At 41.4% G+C, this 25,213-nt stretch overlaps 1 protein-coding gene across 1 annotated transcript in view; it reads left to right on the top strand.

Annotated features, from left to right (window-relative positions):
• Nucleotides 1-5,063: 5,063 nt before the first annotated feature.
• The window catches only part of LOC115164601 (solute carrier family 15 member 4), a 37,959-nt gene continuing 17,809 nt past the window's right edge, over nt 5,064-25,213 (top strand). Inside the window, exons 1-6 of the mRNA XM_029717256.1 lie at nt 5,064-5,388; nt 5,618-6,226; nt 7,312-7,604; nt 8,954-9,095; nt 9,311-9,397; nt 19,274-19,454. Of these exons, the coding sequence (XP_029573116.1) occupies nt 5,657-6,226; nt 7,312-7,604; nt 8,954-9,095; nt 9,311-9,397; nt 19,274-19,454 (1,273 nt within the window). The 5' untranslated portion in view covers nt 5,064-5,388; nt 5,618-5,656. The remainder of the gene's footprint in view (nt 5,389-5,617; nt 6,227-7,311; nt 7,605-8,953; nt 9,096-9,310; nt 9,398-19,273; nt 19,455-25,213) is intronic.

The raw sequence follows: 25,213 nt of genomic DNA, 5'->3' as shown, positions 1-25,213 counted from the left end.
CTACACTCCGGAGGATAGAGGAGGCGGACTCTTGTTAGATACGTATCCTAGCCTGGCTATCAGCTAAATCAAATCAAACGTTATTGGTCACATACACATGGTTAGCAGATGTTATTGCAAGTGTCGCGAAATGCTTGTGCTTCTAGTTCTGACAGTGCAGTAATATCTAACAAGTAATCTAACAATTCCACAACTACCTAATACACACATCTAAGTAAAGGGATGTAATAAGAATATATACAGTGGGAAGAAAAAGTACGTGAACCCTTTAGAATTACCTGGATTTCTGCATAAACTGGTCATAACATTTTATAAGTCACAACAATAGACAAACACGTTCTGCTTAAACTAATAACACACAAACAATTATAATTTTTCATGTCTTTATTGAACACACCTTGTAAACATTCACAGTGCAGGTTGGAAAAAGTATGTGAACCCTTGGATTTAATAACAGGTTAACCCTCCTTTGGCAGCAATAACCTCAACCAAATGTTTTTCTGTAGTTGCGGATCAGACCTGCACAACGGCCAGGAGGAATTTTGGACCATTCCTCTTTACAAAACTGTTTCAGTTTCACAATATTCTTGGGATGTCTGGTGTGAACCGCTCTCTTGAGGTCATGCTACAGCATCTCAATCGGGTTGAGGTCAGGACTGACTGGGCCACTCCAGAGGGCATATTTTCTTCTGTTCAAGGCATTTTGTTGTTGATTTAATTTCTTCTTTTGGGTTGTTGTCCTGTTATAACACCTAACTTCTGTTGAGCTTCAATCGGCGGACAGATAGCCTTACATTCTCCTGCAAAATGTCTTGATAAACGGGAATTCATTTTTCCGTCGATGATAGCAAGCTGTCCAGGCCCTGAGACAGAAAAGCAGCCCCAAACCATGATGCTCCCTCCACCATAGTTTACAGCTGGGATGAGGTTTTGATGTTGGTGTGCTGTGCCTTTTTTTCTCTACACATAGTGTTGTGTGTTCCTTCCAAACAACACAACTTTAGTTTAATTTGTCTACAGAATATTTTGCCAGTAGTACCTGGAAATCCAGGTGCTCTTTTGCAAACTTCAATGTTTTTTTTGGACAGCAGCGGCTTCTTCCATGGTATCCTCCCATGAACACCATTCATGTTTAGTGTTTTACGTATTGTAGACTCATCAACAGAGATGTTAGCATCTTCCAGAGATTTTTGTAAGTCTTTAGCTGACATTCTAGGATTCTTCTTAACCTCATTGAGCATTCTGCGCTGTGCTCTTCCAGTCACCGTTGCAGGACGGCAACTCCTAGGGAGAGTAGCAACAGTACTGAAATTTCTGGACTAACTTTTAGAGATACTTTTGTAACCCTTTCCAGCTTTATGCAAGGCAACAATTCTTAATCTTAGGTTTTCTGAGATCTCTTTTGTTTGTGGCATGGTTCACATCAGGCAATCGCTTTTTGTGAATAGCAAATTCAAATTTTGTGAGTGTTTTTAATGGGGCAGTGCAGCTCTAACCAAAAGCTCCAATTTATTTTTATTTCACCTTTATTTAACCAGGTAAGTTAGTTGAGAACAAGTTCTCATTTACAACTGCGACCTGGCCAAGATAAAGCAAAGCATTGCGACACAAACAACAAGACAGAGTTACACATGGAATAAACAAGCGTACAGTCAATAACACAATAGGAAAAAAAGTATGTTTATATACAGTGTGTGCAAATGGCGTGAGGAGATAAGGCAATAAATAGGTCATAGTAGCGAAGTAATTACAATTTAGCAAATTAACACTGGAGTGATAGATGAGCAGATGGTGATGTGCAAGTAGAAATACTGGTGTGCAAAAGAGCAGAAAAGTAAATAAAAACAATATGGGGATGAGGTAGGTAGATTGGGTGGGCTATGTACAGCTGCAGCGATCGGTTAGCTGCTCAGATAGCTGATGTTTAAAGTTAGAGGGAAATATAAGTCTCCAGCTTCAACAATTTTTGTAATTTGTTCCAGTCATTGGCAGCACAGAACTGGAAGGAAAGGCAGACAAAGGAGATGTTGGCTTTGGGGATGACCAGTGAGATATACCTGCTGGAGCACGTGCTACGGGTGGGTGTTGTTATCGTGACCAGTGAGCTGAGATAAGGCTGAGCTTTCCTTAGCATAGACTTATAGATGACCTGGAGCCAGTGGGTCTGGCGACAAATATGTAGCGAGGGCCAGCCAACTAGAGCATACAGGTCGCAGTGGTGGGTGGTATAAGGGGCTTTGGTGACAAAAGGTATGGCACTGTGATAGACTGCATCCAGTTTGCTGAGTGGAGCATTGGAAGCTATTTTGTAAATGACATTGCCGAAGTCGAAGATCGGTAGGATAGTCAGTTTTACGAGGGTATGTTTGGCGGCATGAGTGAAGGAGGCTTTGTTGCGAAATAGGTAGCCGATTCTAGATTTAATTTTGGATTGGAGATGTTTAATATGAGTCTGGAAGGAGAGTTTACATCCTAGCCAGACACCTAGGTATTTGTAGATGTCCACATATTCTAAGTCAGAACCGTCCAGAGTAGTGATGCTAGCAAATGGTTGAAAAGCATGCATTTGGTTTTACTAGCGTTTAAGAGCAGTTGGAGGCTACCGAAGGAGCGTTGTATGGCATTGAAGCTCGTTTGGAGGTTTGTTAACACAGTCATCTGCGTAGAGGTGGATCAGGGAATCACCCGCAGCAAGACCGACATCGTTGATATATACAGAGAAAAGAGTCGGCCCGAGAATTGAACCCTGTGGCACCCCCATAGAGACTGCGAGGTCCAGTCAACAGGCCCTCCAATTTGACACACTGAACTCTGTCTGAGAAGTAGTTGGTGAACCAGGCGAGGCAGTCATTTGAGAAACCAAGGCTGTTGAGTCTGCCGATAAGAATACGGTTATTGACAGAGTCGAAAGCCTTGTCCAGGTCGACAAAGACGGCTTCACAGTACTGTCTTTTATCGATGGCGGGTATATCTTTTAGTACCTTGAGCGGGGCTGAGGTGCACCCATGACCAGCTCGGAATCTGGGTGGCACAGTGGAGAAGGTAAGGTGGGATTCGAAATGGTCAGTGATCTGTTTATTAACTTGGCTTTCGAAGACTTTAGAAAGGCAGGGCAGGATGGATATAGGATCCAATCTCTTTTCATTGATTCAATTCCAGGTTAGTTGACTCCTGACTCCAATTATCTTTTGGAGAAGTCATTTGCCTAGGGGTTCACATACTTTTCCCAACCTACACTGTGAATTTTTTTATTATGTATTCAATATAGACAAGAAAAATACAATAATTTGTGTGTGATTAGTTTAAGCACACTGTGTTTGTCTATTGTTGTGACTTAGATGAAGATCAGATGACATTTTATGTAAAATGTATGTAGAAATCCAGGTAAATCCAAAGGGTTCACATACTTTTTCTTGCCACTGTACATATAAATATATGGATGAGTGATGACCGAGCGGCATAGGCAATAGATGGTATAATAGGTGATGTCTAGTGTGCGCTTTGAACACTCTGAGAGCAAAAAACGCTTTGAAAAAAACACCCCTACTCCTCGGCCAGAGCGTCCAGTGTGCGCTCTGAACGCTCTGAATTTACAAACCGACAATCTGACAACGCTCTGAATTTATGAACATCCTGAGCGCACTCTGGTTCTCCAGATTGATTTTTCGAACACACCCCTACTCCTCTGTGTGCGCTCTGAACGTTCTGAATTTACAAACTGACCATCTGACAACGCTCTGAATTTACGAACACCCTAAACGCACTCTGGTACTCCAGATTGAATTTAGAACACACGCCTACTCCTCGGCCAGAGCGTCCAGTGTGTGCTCTGAACACTCAGAGAGCAAAATGCTCTGAATTTACAAACGGACAATCTCACAAAGCTCTGAATTTACGAACGCCCAAAGGCGCCCTCTGGCACTCCTAATTGAATTCATGAACACACCCGGTATTCACGAGTCTCGACATAGAACCCATCAGATGATTGGTTGATCGTTCTTGAGTTTGACGTCACTCTGCGCCTGGGCCCTTAAGTTCAAGACAACTGGGAACTCGGAAAACAATAGGTGAAATCATGATGTCAGTGATATTCCGGTCGGAAAGTCGGAGCTCTAGAAATATGCCCGAGGTCCCGACTTAAAATTCCGAGTTGGATGCCCGTTCCAAACAATTTTGTTCCAGTCGGAGGTCGTTTTTTTCACGAGTTCCCAGTTATCTTGAGTGCTCTAAAGTCAGATATTTCCGAGTTCCCAGTTGTTTTGAACGCGGCATTACCAAAACAAAGACATGGCGGACAATTTCGCTCACCTCAACTGAAACCAGTAGTAGTCACCAACTTCAATGACAATGAACATCAAATTGAAATGCGAATATTGACTCTGCAGCTCGAGCATGCTTTTGGGGCACAGTCGATAGCGCGCTGGAATTCAGGCTAGAAGGTCGAGGCCTACTCCCTGCTTGTTTCATTACAATAATGTAAAAGTATGCATGTAGTTGTATGAATAAATGTGGAAAAAAGTAATGTAGACATTAAAAAATGCATTTCCACAGCTTCCAAATTATTTTTTATAACGTCAGTTAGTGCCAAGATGGAGGCACGGAGGCTTCAACACAGAGCCCCCTAATAGTCATCTAGTGTAAATAAATAATTGGTTAGACATAATTACACCATCGGCAACAATAACTGGCGACAAATATTTTCAACTTAGTTTATCCACTGACCACCGCATTTAGGAGGATAGCTAATTACTTAAATGTACTTAGCGAGTTTACTGGCCAGGCAGTACACACTAACTAATAGTGGACGCATGACCTATTCTTTGATACATTTGGGTTAACTTTCTTACATAAAGCAAGTAGGCTCAACCAATCACCCAACGGGTTCGATGTCGAGACTCATGACTATTCATACCACCTACCCCGCCTTCTTACGTATCTGCAAGCCCTCCAGGAAGTGTTGAAGAAAATAGTATTGAATATCTTCCTTTTCGACCAATAGCGTATAAGCCTGTTTCCATTCCTGCCAATGGAGCTTCACTAAAATACATTAAGTGGGCTGACTAAATAGCACAGCAACTGCACAAAACGCAGATTTCTAAAATGTAGGTGTTAACTGCCTCATTCGCTTAAACTGTCCGTGGTGTTATGTGACGTCGATCCATCTGTTTACGGAATGCGGGAAAAAAAAACACAATTTAGATGTTGCTGAACGAATTCACAGTCATGCGCCAGAGCTTTGACAGCCAGTTTGTGATTGTCAGTTTCATTACTAGTTACCCGAGTAGATATTCGCTCTTCTGAACACATTGATTTTGTGGCATGTCGAGCACAAACTGATAAGATAGGAGGCTAAATGCCAGACGTTGGAAAGTGTGTCATTCATTGAAGGTACAGTATACTACTTCTTAATGTTATTATGCAAATCATAATCATGCTGAAGTTAGTATGCTGGTGCCAGGAAGCACACCAAATTTAGCAAGTGTCTCTCAAACTGAGTTGGCTAACAAGTGTCTCTCAAACTGAGCTGGGCCACCCTGTTGTAATTTCTTCAACATCTTAACTGTTGCAATTATTGTCATAACGCTTCGTATCATAATCTCGTGTTCATTTTGTTTAGGGTTGACGGTTTCCAGTAAACATCTCAAATCAGCTGACGATGGCCAGCAGGGATGCCAGTGAGAACACCCCTCTTTTGGACAGCAGCTCTGTCTGCAGGCCAGTGTCAGTGTTCCAGGGCAGAAGACTAGCGTGTGCAACGATTCTGCTTGCAGAATCATTGGAACGAGTCGCATTCTATGGCATCACTTCCAACCTGGTTCTTTTCCTTAACAGTAGCCCATTTTATTGGGAGGGGACTGAGGCCAGCCAGGCCCCCCTGATGTTCATGGGGGTTACATACCTGATCTCACCATTTGGTGGCTGGCTGGCTGATGCATATTTGGGCAAGTTCTGGACCATTGCTGGCAGTTTGATTCTATACTTCCTTGGCATGCTGTTTTTCCCATTTATCACATATGACTACTCCAGGAATGCCCTATGTGGTGATGAACTTGCATTTCCAGTGCAACCTGCAGAGTGTTTGAGCTCAAACAGTACCCCACCAAGCAATGTGACCTGCCCCACACGGGCACCTTACTGTGGGCCAGTGATCTACACAGGCCTTGTTCTCATCGCCCTAGGTGTAGGAACAGTAAAGTCCAACATCACTCCATTTGGGGCCGACCAGGTACAGTAAAGCTTATGAATAAGCAAAGCATTCTCTCTCAATTAAGACCTCTTCAGAAGGGCTTCTTAAGGTCAAATGAAAACTCAATAAAGGCTCAATGTATTGTACTGTTGCTAATGTTATCCCATGTAACATCCTAATTTATAAAGCCTGAAAGGTTCTGAACATGATCTTACTTTGTTCAGCCTTGTATATGGACTGAAATGGTAGTTGTGGAATAGGCTAAATGTTGATCTAGTACGCCTGTCATCTACATTTACCACGAGAACTCAATCAGCCAAGCCCCTGCTGGTTTACCCTTTTGTAATTTTCATCATGAAGTTTACATTTGGGTAATGCCATCCATCAGGTCTGGTCAACACACCAGTCATCTAAGGCTGAGAAGAATGCTAGATGAGTAATTGTGAGTTTCACTTCCTAAGTTGATGTACATCTGTCCCATTATGTTTCTCATCAAAATTCTGTATTAGGCCTACCCGTAAGACCCTTAATGAAAGATGAAAGCCCATTTCAGTGGGAAATCTCTGATCTTGCTAACCCAGGCTGGCCCAAAATGTTTTCAGAGTTGATGACTGATTAGCATAGATTTCAATCCCATTGTCATTTACCACATGTTTGATGGGTGATTGGTTTAGATTTGTTTCATTTTGATTGCTCAATGTTTCAATGGGATTCACAAAGTAATATTAAGGAAAAAAGGTAAATGCCACTGAGCAGGATTCATAGAAATCTTGTTCACCTGTAAAACATGATTAGATTAGCCTATTCATAAATGACTAGAAATTCTTATTGCTTTTCACAAAGTTACCTCCCCTTCCCATTTCTTTTGTCAAGCACGGAATAAAAGGAAGATGTTAGCACTGTTTATCACGTGGATGTTATACACTCATTCACTGCCATTGAATGATGGGATATACAATAAAATGTTTAATATAATTAGGGTGTTTATCTTATTAGGTAACAATGTTAGGCCTATGTCTTGAGTTTGATATAATACTACAGTTCTGTTTTGTTTCCTAAAGATGCTCATGGAGAGCAGAATGATGATGATATTATTTGCCATGACAATCCCTTTTGCCTCGCAGGTAAAAGATCGCGGCCCAGAGGCCACTCGCAGGTTCTTCAACTGGTTCTACTGGTGCATCAACCTGGGGGCCATCTTGTCCCTGGGTGGCGTGGCCTACATCCAGCAGAACATCAACTTCCAATTGGGGTACATAATTCCAGCTGTGTGCCTGGGTGTCTCCTTCCTGGTGTTCCTGCTGGGGCGTACAGTCTTCATCAACAAGCCTGCTGACGGTAGTGCCTTCACTGACCTGTTCAAGATCCTGGTTTATGCCTGCTGCAACTCACAGCCCAAAGAGCCCAACCTGCTACGGTAAGAGGGGCCAGGCAGATCACCGCTGTTACTAAAGCCCCGTTTCCATTGGCACATACAATTAGGGCCAAATTCAAGGTGGCTCAAATAGAAATCTCAAATTCAAGCTGGGTCGAGGAAATCCGAGCCAGCGCAGCCCAGTTTCACAACTGGTGCCAGCTCGATTAGAATTCTGGCTGGTGACGCCTTTTACTATACAGCCACCAAGCTGATCACTGCTGGATGCTGTCAACATTTTTAGGTAGCAAGCTCGTCTGGGCTTGTTGCTGTTAGCTAGCACATGGACAAGCACTACTGCAGTAGTCACACATGATGCAAATTACCACCATAGCTGGATCCTTCATTCATTTTTGCACTACACAAACTTTTATGAGAAAAGTCAGCTCTCGAATGTTAGCTACCCTGTTATGCTAGCAACGGCGCTAAATGTTTACTTAGCTAGCTAATGTCAGCAAGATGCATACATGGCTCTGAGTCTGGCTGGCACTGGCAGGAGTATAAGTAATGTTATTTACTGGATGGTGAGGGTGAATTAATTTCTTCAACATCTTGCTAGCTAGTAACATTAGCTAAGCTAGCTGTAGTCACATATTGGTTACCTAGCAACATGACATTTGTAATTTCTGGAGGCAGTGGAAACCCAATAGTTAGCCCAACCTGGGTTGACTTCAAAGTTCCAATGGAAATGCATCTAGTAGTATCAGAATCTATATGTAGGCTAGATAAAAGGTGTGAAAGAGGCTGTGCTCTATCTGATCTCAATGGAAACACAATAATCTTGACTTTGTAGCAATCATGATCTAATCTACTTTGTGAGTAAAAAAAGAAGGCTATGTTATGGTTCTTCTCTAATCCAAGATAGTACCACACCACTAGGTGTTGCTCGTAGCTCTTTATGTTAAACCCTTCTTTGATCCCTAGCCTGTACTTTTTTTTGTGGTCTTCCCTGGCATTCATCATCATTCATTGTGGAGGAAGTTATTCTGAAGTGCTGTTGCTTGACTTTGAACCTAAGTAGCACAATCAGTTCAAGAACTTGACATTCAATGTTTTAAGTTGGCCAATCCTACAGCGTTTCAAGAATTCCTTATTAAGGCTTTTTCTCAAGAGATAGGGATTATAGGCTTTAGTAGAAAATGTGTCCTTCGCCAGAAGTGCCATTATTTAAAGGAGAGACATAAACAAAAAAGGCCTGATTTAAGTCTCTTATCTCCAGAGTTTAGTTTAATAGTAGCTGAGTTTATGTTTAAGGAATATTTACAGAATTGTACGGCCCCTATCAAAGCGTGCAGTAGCCACTTTGTACATCTTTTAAAGTTGTTAAATTGTGTTATTCTTCTCTTGTTAAGGGCTAAGCCAACCATGCTGGATGGAGCTAAGGTGACTTATGGAGGGAGATTCCCTGAGGAGAAAGTGGAAGAGGTGAAAGCACTGCTGAAAATTCTCCCAGTGTTCTTTGCTCTTATCCCATACTGGACTGTGTACTTTCAGGTAAGAGAGATGCATTAACCTCTCCTCCTTATGGTAACAAAGCAGCTTTAGTTTTCATAGCAACATGACGTAACATCAGCAACGGTGCGTTTGTTCAGTGTTATTGCAGGCAGAATAGCATTACAACTTAAGATATAGTGATGATTTGGGGACTTTGAACATGTACTGTAGGCCTACATTGCTAGTGTAATTATTTGATTTTCATTGTGCTATAGATGCAGACAACGTATTTCCTCCAGAGCCTACATCTAAGGATTCCTGACACCAGCACAGGCACCAACAGCAGCGCCGGCACCCATCAGGTAAACTCAAACTGAGCCTCGGTTGATTCTTTCTTATTCTGGAAGGTGTGTTATAAGGCCGCCCCCAGGTGGTAAAGGTAGGCAACAACACATTGATCCTCAACGTGGGGCCCCTCAAGGGTGCATGCTTAGTCCCCTCCTGTACTCCCTGTTCACCCACGACTGCATAGCCAAGCATGACTCCAACACCATTAAGTTTGCTGACTACACAACGGTAGTAGGCCTGATCACGACAATGATGAGACAGCCTATGTGGAGGTCAGAGACCAACCTCTCCCTCAACGTGAGCAAGATAAAGGAGCTGATCGTGGACTACACGAAAAGGAGGGCCAAACACGCCCCCATTCACATCGACGCGGCTGTAGTGGAGCGGGTCGAGAGCTTCATGTTCCTTGGTGTCCACATCACCAACAGACTATCATGGTCCAAATGCACCAAGACAGTTGTGAAGAGGGCACGACAACACCTATTCCCCCTCAGGAGACTGAAAAGATTTGGCATGGGCCCTCAGATCCTCAAAGTTCTACATCTTCGCCATCGAGAGCATCACCGCCTGGTTTGGCAACTGCTTGGCATCTGACTTGTAGATGGTAGTACGGCCCAATACATTACATTTTTTTTAAACATTTTAGTCATTTAGCAGACACTCTTATCCAGAGCGACTTACAGTAGTGAATGCATACATTTCATAAATTTTCTCTCCGTACTGGTCCCCCGTGGGAATCGAACCCCCGAACCCTGCAAACACCATTCTCTACCAACTGAGCCACACGGGACTACTAATATGGGGGCCAAGCTTCCTGCCATCCGGAATCTCTAGACTAGGCGGTGTCAGAGGAAGGCCCAAAAAATTGTCAATGACTCCAGTAGGGCAATTGGTACTGGAGCGCCAAGTCCAGGTCCAAAGCCGTAAGACTACTGAACAATTAATCAAATGTCTACCCGTACTATTTGCATTTTTTTTTCACTGCTGCTACTCTCTGTTTATTGTCTATGCATAGTCTCATTAACCCTACCTACATGTACATATTACCTCGACTAACCTGTACCCCCGCACATTGACCTGGTACCCTCTGTATATAGCCTCATTATTGTAATTGTATTGTTACTTTTTTGACTTTTTAGTTTTAGTCAATATTTTCTTAATGGCATTATTGGTTTAGGGCTTGTAAGTAATCATTTCACAGTAAGGTCTACACCTGTTGTATTCCATTCATGTGGCAAATAAAATTTGATTTGACCCAACAAAATGTGAATAATAGATCTGTCGTTCTCATTGAAAGCACGTCTAAAAAGCGGTAGATTCTATGCGCAGTATTTCTATGCTACTTTAGTTTTTGCGTCTTTTACTTTCGGTTTTGTACAGCTTCAAATAGCTGAATATACAATATTTTTTTGTAGTTTTCACAGCAGTTTAGATGGTACAATGATTCTCTACATTATACTTGCTTGTTTTGTTACACAAACTGAAATTAGGCGAACTGTTTAGAATTTTAGCAACCAGGAAATGGCAGAGCAATTTTGCAGGCACGTGGGAGACCGGGGTTCAATTCCCCGTCAGGGAGGAAGGAGTAGGCTGTCCTTGTAAATAAGAATTTGTTCTTAACTGACTTGCCTAGTTAATTAAAGGTTACACTAAGAGCATAACATTTCTACACCCTAATTGTATAATTACAGTCTAACCAAGACCTATACCCAAGACCTATACCCAAGACCTATACCACTTTTAACAGCACATTACTCAACACTAGTGAGACTCGTGTCACCTACAGTATATGGAAAAATACGACGCGACTCTCTGCCAATAATTACATTGAGGATTCTAAATTTAATACCAAACGCCGCCTCATGGGTCTCCTGGTGGCAGCCGGCACAGGTATCGAACCTGCATCTGTAGCAACGCATTTTGCACTGTGATGCAGCTGCGCCACTTGGGAAGCCCCATCCACAAATTATCATAATACAGAGAGGTGTTGGTAAAGGTGTATTGTCCTGCTAATAGCCCGTACTGTACATGGTGTCCAGGTCAGGATAATCAAAACATTTCTTTATTAAAGAAAGAATGTTGGTACTTATTTACTTTGATCCAAAGCCATGAATGAGTGAGTCACTCAGCTTTATGTAGGTGCCGGGCTATATGACTGTGCCATCAACTTGATAATATAGAATGATATTTTGGAGGTTATTTCGTTTACAAATCACTCACTTTAGTTTAAAAAAAAAAATCTGAATAAAGACCAAAATAATACTTTTAAAGGCCAAAACATTTATTTCTGTTTTTAGAGGGAGAGAAACACTGGGCCAACTGGGAGTCCCATAGGGCAGCGCACGATCACAGTCGGATGTGATACATAATACTTTTTGTTTTATTTGTTTTGTCTTTTCTGGTGGATTAAACTAAAATTGCAAACAATTAAAGCCGGTTGTGATACAGCCAATCTAACTTAGAAATACATTTGACGATAGAATTCTCCTCCTACCCTCCTAGGCAAGTCTATTGTTCAGCTACCTGCTAATAGCCATAATGGCGCTGTACAACGTGACTGTGTGCGTTTTGAAAGAGTATTATTCAATAAGAAACAATTTGTTTACCTTCATTAGACAACTTTGTTCCAATATTTCTGTAATTCAGTGATATTTATTCCCATAGTAATTCGTTATGGATCCATATCTAAATAAACATCGGCATTTTGAAAGTGTTTTTATCATAATTTTATTAACGAAAGCATGAAGATGCTGATGAAGAAATACAGTACTGTACAGTATATGCTTTTACATTTGGATAATAAAGCATTTTGAAGATATTAGCCACCTGCATTTGTTTATTAGGCTATAGCAGAACAGCATAACGGTCCGGACGGCCCTTGCTGTGTCTGGTGAGCAGTTGGTCAAGTTCTGTTATTTATTTATTTATATATATATATATATATATATATATATATATATATATATATATATATATGTGTGTGTGTGTCCTGCAAATAACAGGGTTAATAATATATTTGTGAATATCCAAGGGCCTTGTATATAATTCTAAATGAATAATAATAATCGCTTTGTTAAAAAAATCATAACTATTTTGGAGATTTCGTTTTCAAATAACATAAAATGAGTGAGGAAACGCCATTCTTGAACATGGGCTGAGACATTGTTACTAATTTATAAATATATCCAGTTTGTTAATTGACATCATTTGAGTCAATTGGAGGTGTACCTGTGGATGTATTTCAAGGCCTACCTTCAAACTCAGTGCCTCTTTGCTTGACATCATGGGAAAATCAAAAGAAATCAGCCAAGACTTCAGAAAAAAAATTGTAGACCTCCACAAGTCTGGTGCATCCTTGGGAGCAATTTTCAAACACCTGAAGGTACCACGTTCATCTGTACAAATAATAGTACGCAAGTATAAACACCACGGGACCACGCAGCCGTCATACCGCTAAGGAAGGAAACGTGTTCTGTCTCCTAGAGATGAACGTACTTCGGTGCGTAAAGTGCAAATCAATCCCAGAACAACAGCAAAGGACCTTGTGAAGATGCTGGAGGAAACGGGTAGAAAAGTATCTATATCCACAGTAAAACGAGTCCTATATCGACATAACATGAAAGGCCGCTCAGCAAGGAAGAAGCCACTGCTCCAAAACAGCCATAAAAAAACCCAGACTACGGTTTGCAACTGATCATGGAGACAAAGATCGTACTTTTTGGAGAAATGTTCTCTGGTCTGATGAAACAAAAATAAAACTGTTTGGCCACAATGACCATTATGTTTGGAGGAAAAAGGGGGAGGCTCGCAAGCCTAAGAACACCATCCCAACCGTGAAGTACGGGGGTGGCAGCATCATGTTATGGGGGTGCTTTGCTGCAGGAGGGACTGGTGCACTTCACAAAATAGATGGCATCATGAGGTAGGAAAATGAGGTGGATATATTGAAGCCACATCTCAAGACATCAGTCAGGAAGTTAATGCTTGGTCGCAAATGGGTCTTCTAAATGTACAATGACCCCAAGTATACTTCCAAAGTTGTGGCAAAATGGCTTAAGGACAACAAAGTCAAGGTATTGGAGTGGTCATCACAAAGCCCTGACCTCAATCCTATAGAAAATTTGTGGGCAGAACTGGAAAAAGCATGTGCGATCAAGGAGGCCTACAAACCTGACTCCGTTACACCAGCTCTGTCAGGAGGAATAGGCCAAAATTCACCCAAGTTATTGTGGTAAGCTTGTGGAAGGCGTACTCGAAACGTTTGACCCAAGTTTAACAATTTAAAGGCAATGCTACCAAATACTAATTTGGTGTATGTAAACTTCTGACCAACTGGGAATGTGATTTAAAGCTGAAATAAATTATTCTCTCTACTATTATTGACATTTCACATTCTTAAAATAAAGTGGTGATCCTAACTGACCGAAGACAGGGAATTATTACTAGGATTAAATGTCAGGAGTTGTGAAAACAACAGAGTCAAATACATTTAAAAAAGGTGTATGTAAACTTCCGACTTCAACTGTATGTGATAGGCCTATTTGGCTTATGTGATTATGATGGTCATAATGCTTCTTGACAGTGTCATGAAGTGCGTTTTCTTAGTCCAAGGGTGTGTTCGTAAATTCGATCTGGAGTGCCAGAGTGCGCTCTGGGCGTTCGTAAATTCAGAGTTGTGAGATTGTCTGTTCGTAAATTGGAGCGTTCAGAGGACGCTCTGGACGCTCTGGCTGAGGAGTAGGGTTGATCCGAGCTTTCTGACCTCACAACTGTTGCCAAGCAGCCAAGCTAACTGGCTAATCTGTTTTTCAAACTAGACACTCTTAATGTACTTCTCCTCTTGCTCATTTGTGCACCGGGGCCTCCCACTCTTCTTATTCTGGTTAGAGCCAGTTTACGCTGTTCTGTGAAGGGAGTAGTACACAGCATTGTACGATGTCTTCAGTTTCTTGGCAATTTCTCGCGTGGAATAGCCATCATTTCTCAGATCAAGAATGGACTGACGAGTTTCAGAAAGTTATTTGTTTCTGGCCATTAATGTAATCGAACCCACAAATGCTAATGCTCCAGATACTCAACTAGTCTAAAGAAGGCCAGTTAAATTGCTGCTTTTTTCAGCAAAACAGTTTTCAGCTGTGCTAACATAATTGCAGAAGGGTTTTTTTTATGATCAGTTAACCTTTTTAAAAATGATAAACTTGGATTAGCTAACACAACATGCCATTGGAACACTAGAGTGATGGTTGCTGATAATGGGCCTCTGTAAGCCTACAATAGTCATTTACAACATTAACAATGTCTACACTGTATTTCTGATCAATTTGATGTTATTTTAATTGACAAAAAATGTGCTTTTCATAAAAACATTTCTAAGTGACTTTTGAACGGTAGTGTATACCTAGTTGATATTGGCTGCTAACATGAATGACTCAGCTCCAAATGCATGTGTAAAATGCAGTTTATTTCTGTAGCCTATTTTGCATTTTGAAAATGCATCACCGTTTATGGCTGTAATGACAGGCTACATTTGTGCATAGATTGTGTGCATTTGCGTGCGCGGGAGTCGCACGTTTTCTACCATTCCTTTTTTGGGGTCGCGGTCAAAGTTTGGAAACCACTGGGATACATGATAGTGGCATGGATTTGGATTATAGTAATGGTAGGCTAAAGTATTTCTTGCCGTCTTCTATTTTGACTGGAATTGTATTGGTCATTGTTTAGTGCAGCATTTATTCCAGTTCATAATAGTTTTGCAAAATACTCATCAGATTGGGCTGCTTTCCCTTGTTCTTGTAATAATTGCTCAATAAGTCTTTTGGGTGCCCTTTTATTTTTCAATCTTTTTTTTTGTTGTTGAGCGCATGCCACCCAAAATGTCTGTGCGTGGCACTGATTACAACAATGTCAAAACTTAAGAAACAAACTTTCAAACAAAAGGAAACTTCTTGGTAGGGACACAAAACAATTGACAAAATGTGGGTTTCAACCCTTATGTAGGTGTGATGACCAGTCATAAAATAATAAAATAACGCAATATACTGTATCTCACAACAGGTATAAATGTGTCATGAGTGTTGTGACTATTATGACAGGTTGACAGCTGTTATGACTGTGCCATATTGTGTTGTATTAATTTGTTGTTTACCATTCTCAGGGTGGAAACGTTTGCGGAGTTCACAACCAGCTACACTTGCGAGAAACAAGTTTTGGTTTATTTCATAACCATCATTTACGAGTTTAGTCATTTTTTTCTTTGTCTTTTGTTTGGAGTGCTCCATGTGAGAAATGAGCCTGTCTGATTTCTCTGTCCTGTTAATGTCGAGGGAGCGCGCATGCCTGTGCACGCATAGAAGTACCTGGCCTGCTGCATGCAAATGTAGGAAAGTGCCTATTTGGGGATGTGTGATTTCTGATTGTTTTCACTCACCACTTCCAGCACTAATAAGCTGAGCTTCTCAGTAATTGTTTCTGCACCTCGCACAGTATGTCAATGAAGTCTTAAAAAAAAAAAATAAGTGCATCCATTGTGAATAATAATAGTTTCTCAATCCTCACCGTATTTGAAAAATACTCTTCCCCCTCAATAATCACCAAGTCTCCTTGTGTAAAGTACACTAGTGTGGGAAACTCTTAGGGGGCCAGGAATAGGCGAATTGATACAATGTTGCATGTTTGCACCTCTTCCAGATTTACCCAGCTGATTTGATACAAATGTTGCACTTCATTTGTGATAGACCTAGTTCAAGTCATGACTGATAGAAAGGGAGGCAGACAGGCGAAGTAGAGAGATGGATGCGATTTTTAAAGAACCTACATTTTCGTCAGGACATTCTCTACTGTTTTTATTTGTCGGCTTTGTATTTTTTACACAGTTTACAATGGAATGTATAGGTCTACTGCTGCATTGGCCTCTAGGCCAGGGTTCCCCAACTGGTGGCCCGCAGGCTGAATTTGGGGTGGTTTTATTTGGCCCCCAAGTTTTCTGAACCATTAAAAAATGCTACAATACTTTTTTGGGGGCGGGCTTCTTGCAGTCTACAAATGCTTTGCAATTATGTTCCGGCACCGCAACCATACGCTCTAGAAAAAAGCGGCCTGCGGCTGAATCTAGTTGATGCTGCTCTAGACTATCTCCTGAGTTCCATGCATGCACTCATTTATTTAGCTGCCGATGGTTCACTGTGCTTCAGTGTCCATATGGCAGAGAATTTTAACTTTTACATTTCTATTATTTTAATTCAGATTTTTATGATAAACCAAGTCACAATGATTTTGAGAAACGTGCATATGAGCTTTATTAGTATTGTTTTACTTTTACCCCTTTTCCAATTGGTCTTAGTCTGTACCGACTCAGAGGCAAAGGTCGAGAGCCATGCGTCCTCAGAAGCACAACCCTTCCAAGCAGCACTGCTTCTTGACACACTGCTCGCTTAACCTGGAAGCCAACCGCACCAATGTGTTGGAGGAAACACCGTACAACTGGTGACTGAAGTCAGCTTGCAGGCGCCCAGCCCGCCACAAGGAGTGGCTAGATCGCTGGGCCAATTGTGCGCCGCCTCATGGGTCTCCTGGTCACGGCTGGCTGTGTGATAGCCTGGGATTGAACCCGGGTCTGTAGTGACACCTCAAACACTGCGATGCAGTGCCTTAGACCACTGCGCCACTCGGGAGGCCAGCACACTTGAAACTCGCATGCCGCCTATGAAGTGATTTGTTTAACAATGAGATGACAACATCATGACTCGTTGTTCAGGCCGCATTAAAAGGTAATACATTTTTACAGTTAAATTACATGTCTTTACTATAAAACCCATTTAAAAGGTCCCGTTAAAAAAAGTGCCCCCCTGTAGAACACAGCAGGGCCGGCTGATTGCTATCTGTATGTGTGCCAGCATTTGTGCTATGATGATGATGATGATCACTGTTGCTTTGAACAAATGCTAGATAGTCTCACATTTTGCCCATTACTTTAACTTGACGGTTAAATATTACAGTTGTCTGTCCTGATTCAGAATGGGAAGGATTAGTTTCCCTGTAGAGATGAGCCAGTAGGTCGGTGATAATGCATCAGAGGCAACAGTTGGAAGCAGTCAAGGTTGCTAAAGCCCAGAGGATTAAATCAAGAGTTTGACCTAATCACATAAGCAATCTGGTTTTTATTGTATCTCTTGTGCTTCTCTCAGACATAATGTTCCTGGGTGATGCCTCTTGACTAGACTAGGCCAGTCCATCTGTTGTAGTGTGTGCCCCCGTTTCTCCCAGGGAGTAGCCTATTGGAGGTGTTTGGCTAATCCACAATAATATATGCATACTGTGTGACTTCAAAGGAGAGACGAGCACCTGTTAAAGTGTGGTTTGGGTTTGTTGCTACTTGATACTTTTAGATTCAGTTGTCTCTGGCGTTTGGTAAGGGAAGTAAAGAGTAAAATGTGAACTGAAACACTTGCTCTTTAACCACACATTCTAGCGTGCTAAAACATCCATCTTTAAGACCTAAAAGAGCAAAAGCATTCCACTTATTCAGATTTCCATTTGTATTTCAATACTATCTTTCAAAACAGCTTTCAGGTGAAATGAACATTTCTCAGATAGTGATTTTTATGAAAAGGTCTTAACATTTTCAAGTGTCATTTAAACTGGAAATGTAATTACTTGTTTTCATTCTCAACATGCAATATCTGTTTCCAAAAAAAGGAACTGCTTTCACCCTACTCTAAGCAGTCCTTAAAATGAAAAGGGAAGTGAGATTAGATATCTTTACCTTAGTAATGTTGTGCTCCTTAGATTCTGAGGACACGTTTGAGCTGTATCTTAGAGTTGTGGTTTTATTTTTCCAGCAAACTCCTATCAAAGGTCAGGAAAAACCAAAAATATGAATGATTCATTAGTCTTCCAAAGTGCAGAGACTTCTTGAATAAAAAGCCAAATTTTCCAGACTTTTGTCCACCTGTGTTTTTAAGGTGTTTTCTCTGCATACTCAGTCCAAGGGAAGAGTAGCTGTTCTCGTCTGGGCTATTTTTCTGCTTAACATTTACCAATGTTAATGTGCTTCCTTACCCATGTTAAAGTGAGCCTACTGGGGCACCTCTGCCTCTCAAACTAGATTCACTCAGTGCAAATACTTATCCAAAACATGAAAGTGTGCTATGACAAACTCATACCGCAAAGGCACAATGTTTAAATTACCAGCAGTTAGTCTAAGAAATGTAAATTCAGTCGGGCAATAAACGGGACCATCAGATGTTTGGAGTTCAGGAGGCACTTAACATTTGAATTTCAAAATAAATCAGGCCTATGCAGTTTGCTGTAGCATTGTTTCTCATTCTAGCAGAAATGACTGAATTGTAGGCTATGTTTCGAGATATATAAAAATGTTTTCCCATATTGATTTAATGTATCTAATATTTTCATGTGAATAATTACGAAGAGTATTCTGTCAATGGACTTCTAGATCTATAGCTATATTATTATAATAATGTGCGCTCCATCTATGGTCATTTGCTACTGCAATAGTCTATTTCCCATTACACCCTAACACACTTGCTGCTGGGACATGTTAACAAACCAACAGTGCATAGCTTTGAGAAATTCTGAATTATCCTGGTCAATGATTAGTTGTTCTTTTGAGTGGTAGGATTCATCTTTGTATTCATAATTTTGTGAAATGTAAAGGATACTTTCATAACTATTTTTAATGTAACTTTAACTTCAGTTCAGTTTTAGTTCTGTCCACCTGAGGGCGCCAATACAGTGTCGAGGCCATCAGCACATCCCCTCTCACCCCTGAAGCACTGGACTGTAGTGCACTGACACTCTTTCTATTGTTTTTCATGTTTTGCACTTCTTGTACATATTCTCTTGTTTTTTTCCCCTCTCTGAATTCCCGGCAGATCACGTTCCGCTTCCCTGCCGCTTGGCTGACAATGTTCGACGCAGTGCTTATTCTCATGCTGATCCCCCTTAAGGACAAAGTGGTGGACCCCATCCTCAAACGCAGAGGCCTGCTGCCCTCCTCCCTCAAGAGGATCGCAGTGGGGATGTTCTTCGTTATGTGTTCAGCTGTGGCGGCTGGTGAGTGGAGTACACTGAGTGCAACAGCTAACCCTTACTTATTCCGTGGCATGTCTAGAGAGACTAGTTCATGCTAGTAAATCTTCCATTTAAACCACCCAACATCCTCTTCAAGCCACAGTTTCACAATTTCATACTGTTCGCCATGATATGTCCCACATTCAAAATGCCACATGTTAGGGAAAAACCCTGCTCCTTGATCTCGCAACTCTCAATGATCTGTGTTGCGGTTCCTTATTCTGTGGCGGACATTACCTGGTAAATGTCAAGACCAATGATATGTATCAACCCTAGATGACTGACAGGGTGCGCAGTTTGAAGCCACTGCGCAGCCATTTTGCACTGTCTTCCATTGTAAAAAAAATATATATTGGAAGCTATAGAAATGCATTTATTCATGTCTATTCAGTTTTGACAAGTATATTCTATTAGACACCTTAATGCATGCTTAAAAAATTATATGGCGAACAGCACCAGTATAAGCTCAATGTTAAATTCAAATCTCCTTACTATCATATTTAAGCCAATATTGTAAGTGAACTGAACATGAATATAAAACATTAAAAAAAATTATAAAAGCATATATTTTTGTACTAATGTTACTTTCCCTACTACAACAAAGAAATATGTAAATGCATGTAATTTTATTCTTAACATTTTATTGAAATACTGTAGAATTCCATTAATTCTTATGGAGGACTGCTCCTTCTGGGAAATGCCAATATGGCACTGTCATTGGCCATTACATAGCATCAGCAATCCAGGGTTTATACACATCATTGGTCAGGATTCATGAGGCAAACAGGACAAGCAAGCCTATAGAGCCCCACAGTGAAGATGTCATAATATCAGGCACTGTGGCAGGTAGATTAAAAAAAAAAATAAAAAAAAAAAATCTACCAGCCACTCTGATTTTGTTTTTACCAGGCGAAGAACATTTTTGCTGCTAGAATTACACCAACAAAACACAAAAACCGGATGAGCATGCTTTGTAATTTTTCTAAAACAATACATGTATTACTAGTAAAAAGTAACTAATGTGGTATATTGATTGATTACATTTGTGACCTTAGTCTTTTAACCAAAGTATCACAGATGAAACAAAAATGTTCACCTGCCCCTTTGAAGGCGGGAGGTTACGTGGTAGTGCGACGCTGTTTGTGAGATTGAGTCTGACTAATAGAAGTGTTGTCTTCTCTTCCCTAGCTGTTGAAATTCAAACATAGAAAAACAACCTAGCTTGTGAACAAAACAATGTAAATAGCCAAGAAACAGAAGACGGTCTCACTTCAGTAGGCGTTAGTTTCAAGTAAATTAGACCAACTTTTATGCATGTGTTCAGCGCTTCAAAAATTAATATTTTACTCCATTCTTTACATGTGCACAGCCCCCAGCCAGGTAATGTTGCAGCGCGAGGTGGAACAGACTATATAGGATTCGTAGTTCTTTGACTTTGTGCGATTTTTAATTTACCAGCTTTGAAACAAAACTGCAGAAATACACTGCTCAAAAAAATAAAGGGAACACTTAAACAACACAATGTAACTCAAAGTCAATCACACTTCTGTGAAATCAAACTGTCCACTTAGGAAGCAACACTGATTGACAATAAATTTCACATGCTGTTGTGCAAATGGAATAGACAACAGGTGGAAATTATAGTCAATTAGCAAGACACCCCCAATAAAGGAGTGGTTTGGCAGGTGGTGACCACAGACCACTTCTCAATTCTTATGATTCTTGGCTGATGTTTTGGTCACTTTTGAATGCTGGCGGTGCTTTCACTCTAGTGGTAGCATGAGACGGAGTCTACAACCCACACAGTTGGCTCAGGTAGTGCAGCTCATCCAGGATGGCACATCAATGCGAGCTGTGGCAAGAAGGTTTGCTGTGTCTGTCAGCATAGTGTCCAGAGCATGGAGGCGCTACCAGGAGACAGGCCAGTACATCAGGAGACGTGGAGGAGGCCGTAGGAGGGCAACAACCCAGCAGCAGGACCGCTACCTCCGCCTTTGTGCAAGGAGGAGCAGGAGGAGCACTGCCAGAGCCCTGCAAAATGACCTCCAGCAGGCCACAAATGTGCATGTGTCTGCTCAAACGGTCAGAAACAGACTCCATGAGGGTGGTATGAGGGCCCGACGTCCACAGGTGGGGGTTGTGCTTACAGCCCAACACCGTGCAGGACGTTTGGCATTTGCCAGAGAACACCAAGATTGGCAAATTCGCCACTGGTGCCCTGTGCTCTTCACAGATGAAGCAGGTTCACACTGAGCACATGTGACAGACGTGACAGAGTCTGGAGACGCGGTGGAGAACGTTCTGCTGCCTGCAACATCCTCCAGCATGACCGGTTTGGCGGTGGGTCAGTCATGGTGTGGGGTGGCATTTCTTTGGGGGGCCGCACAGCCCTCCATGTGCTCGCCAGAGGTAGCCTGACTGCCATTAGGTACCGAGATGAGATCCTCAGACCCCTTGTGAGACCATATGCTGGTGCGGTTGGCCCTGGGTTCCTCCTAATGCAAGACAATGCTAGACCTCATGTGGCTGGAGTGTGTCAGCAGTTCCTGCAAGAGGAAGGCATTGATGCTATGGACTGGCCCACCTGTTCCCCAGACCTGAATCCAATTGAGCACATCTGGGACATCATGTCTCGCTCCATCCTCCAACGCCACGTTGCACCACAGACTGTCCAGGAGTTGGCGGATGCTTTAGTCCAGGTCTGGGAGGAGATCCCTCAGGAGACCATCCGCCACCTCATCAGGAGCATGCCCAGGCGTTGTAGGGAGGTCATACAGGCACGTGGAGGCCACACACACTACTGAGCCTCATTTTGACTTGTTTTAAGGACATTACATCAAAGTTGGATCAGCCTGTAGTGTGGTTTTCCACTTTAATTTTGAGTGTGACTCCAAATCCAGACCTCCATGGGTTGATAAATTGGATTTCCATTGATTATTTTTGTGTGATTTTGTTGTCAGCACATTCAACTATGTAAAGAAAAAAGTATTTAAAATGTTTTCATTCATTCAGATCTAGGAGGTGTTATTTTAGTGTTCCCTTTATTTTTTTGAGCAGTATACTTTGAAAACAGCTACTGCAGCATTTATTTTACTATAAATGTGATGATACATAACCATTTTTATTCACAAATGCGAGTGCTATGGAGCCCTGACCACCTGCTAATGTAGCTGGTGAAATGGACATCTTACCCACCAATTCCAAAATCATCACCCATTTGGCAGCTGTTAATTTTAGACCCTGCTTACCCTGAAAAACAGTTGGAACCGTTTCCCTGTTTGACCACTAGGTTTTATGGGTATTATGACTCATACTGTGGTACTCTGTTGTTTGGCTTTATTTTAACAGTATGTGGATCATGTTTCAACATAGTTTAAGGAGGGAAAGGGCAGACTGCCAGGGATCATTTCGCAAAAATTCTAAACGTTCATAGACCAGACAACTGGGGGGTGTTTAGTAAGTCTTGCAATGGAAACCGTTTACCATTTTAAGAACCAAACGGAAGCAAACAAAACAGGGAAGGGACCTACTAAATAGGAATTTGTTTTCGTTGTAAAATGTTTACCGTTTGGAGTAAACGGTTTCTGTTGCATAACAGACTGTGGATTATCTTTTGAAATACAGTCTAATCAAATTAATTTGAATTGACAGTTTTGAAATTTCTATTTGGAATAAAACCTTCTTTTTTTTAATTCTGTGCAGATTGAATAGCATATATTCAGGCAAAAACATTTTGAGTGAGACGAGCCTGAAGGCAGCGAAAATAGCTTTTCTCAAATCAGTGGCATGCTTGAGAACCAAATGCACATTTTATTTCTCGCTCCAGCATAATGAGCACTTTAAATGTGTTGGTGTCCACTGACATTTGGGATATTGAATCCTGTCTTCACAGCTGAATGCTGTTAACACCTAATTGTAGAGGATAATTAATATCAAGTGTGGCGTAAATATTTAATTTACAGTAGCATTAAACAACACCCCCACAAACACAGTCCTGATAGTCATTGCTTTGTTCTTGCAGTTATTACATTTCTATGCTGCTGTATTTCTGTGTAATAGTGGATAGAGGGATAGTGATCCAGAGGCTCTAGCTAGCTGGTACCCCGTGTGGGGATGTCATCAGAGCCTAATGAAAGCCCCAGAGAAACAGCCCCTCCTTGCCAGAGACAGACCGGCTTGGCTGGAACCCACTCACTACTGCAGCATCGTCATTAATAGACCACAGCCAACCACAGGCACTCTGCAGGAGGATCTACTTACCAACTTACTGTCTAAACGTGTGTGTGTGTGCACAAGATATTGTAGGTATGCAGGGAAGATTTTTCTTTTAGCCTGTCTGATGAGACAGAACTTCAACAGCGCCAGTAGAAAAAGTGTTTGTTTTGTTTTCCACTGTAAAGTTATATTAACCACTTTTAATTAGGCTATTCTTTGGACACAGTGCTGTCTAGATGTTCACTATGTCATTACTATTGCGAAAAGGAAATTTATTGAGTGTATATACAGTGAGTTCAAAGTATTGGGACAGTGACAAATGGTTTGTTGTTCTGGCTCTGTACTCCAGCACTTTGGATTTGAATGATACAATGACTGAGATTAAAGTGCGGAGTGTCAGCTTTAATTTAACAGTATTTTCATCCATATTGGGTGAACTGTTTAGAAATTACAGCACTTTTTGTACATAGTCTCCCCATTTTTAGGGGGCCAAAAGTATTGGGCCGAATTCACTAATGTGTATTAAAGTAGTCAAAAGTTTAGTATTATGTCCCATATTCCTAGCATGCAATGATTACATCAAGCTTGTGACTTTATGGACTTGTTGGACGCTTTTGCTGTTTTGTTTTGGTTGTGTTCGATTATTTTGTGCCCAAAAGAAAAGTGCTGTAATTTCTAAACAGTTCACCCGATACAGATGTGAATACCCTCAAATTAAAGCTGACAGTGTGCACTTTAACCTCATGGTATTGTATAATTTCAAATCCAAAGTGCTGGAGTACAGAGCCAAAGCAACAAAACATTTGTCGCTGTCCAACTACGTTTGGAGCTCACTGTGTTTATTTCAGATGTTGGAAGGCTTTTTTCCGGCCTTTTTATTTACCATAACAACATTCTTAAAAGGAAATCGCATCACTTGAAAGTAGAGCGAAGAAAAAGCTTGACTATTTCAGAAACAATTTGGTTTATGGCAGCGCAGCATCATCTACTGTGGCCACTGGTCACACAGAGGACATGGAAGTGGTGAATGCTGCACAACTCTTTTACTATACCCTGCATGTTCCCACCTGTTCATACTGCATCACTGTGGCCAGACAGTACTCCCACTGACATATCTATGAAGTACTCTCTTTTAATGTATAAGGCAGCAAATCACATAGACATTATAATATTTTCATTTCTTTTGGAAACACTGATTTATGTTCTATACTTTTCATTGTCGGTAACATGCTATGTTCCCTTCGGAGAGGGCTTTTATAATTCTATTGAACGTTGGTACTCTTACTCCTGCTAACCATTATATTAAAGAAGCCTTCGTCCTCTGCTTCCAGTAACTCATCTCCTAGCGTATAGATGGGGAACACTGTAGGATAACTGACCTCATGATGTAACTGTATAGGCAACACACACCATAGGACACAGACAGATGTGCAGCTGTGTATCAGCCATAGTGGTATCTGTTGCCCCGGGCACACCTAGCATCAACACTTCCTTGCACACCTGCCATCCTCCGTTCACAGGGTTGG

This window comes from Salmo trutta, chromosome 27 (genome assembly GCF_901001165.1).
Source record: "Salmo trutta chromosome 27, fSalTru1.1, whole genome shotgun sequence".
Lineage (NCBI taxonomy): Eukaryota > Metazoa > Chordata > Actinopteri > Salmoniformes > Salmonidae > Salmo > Salmo trutta.
Note: the sequence above shows the minus strand (reverse complement) of the source record. Positions and strands in the feature narration are given on the sequence as shown.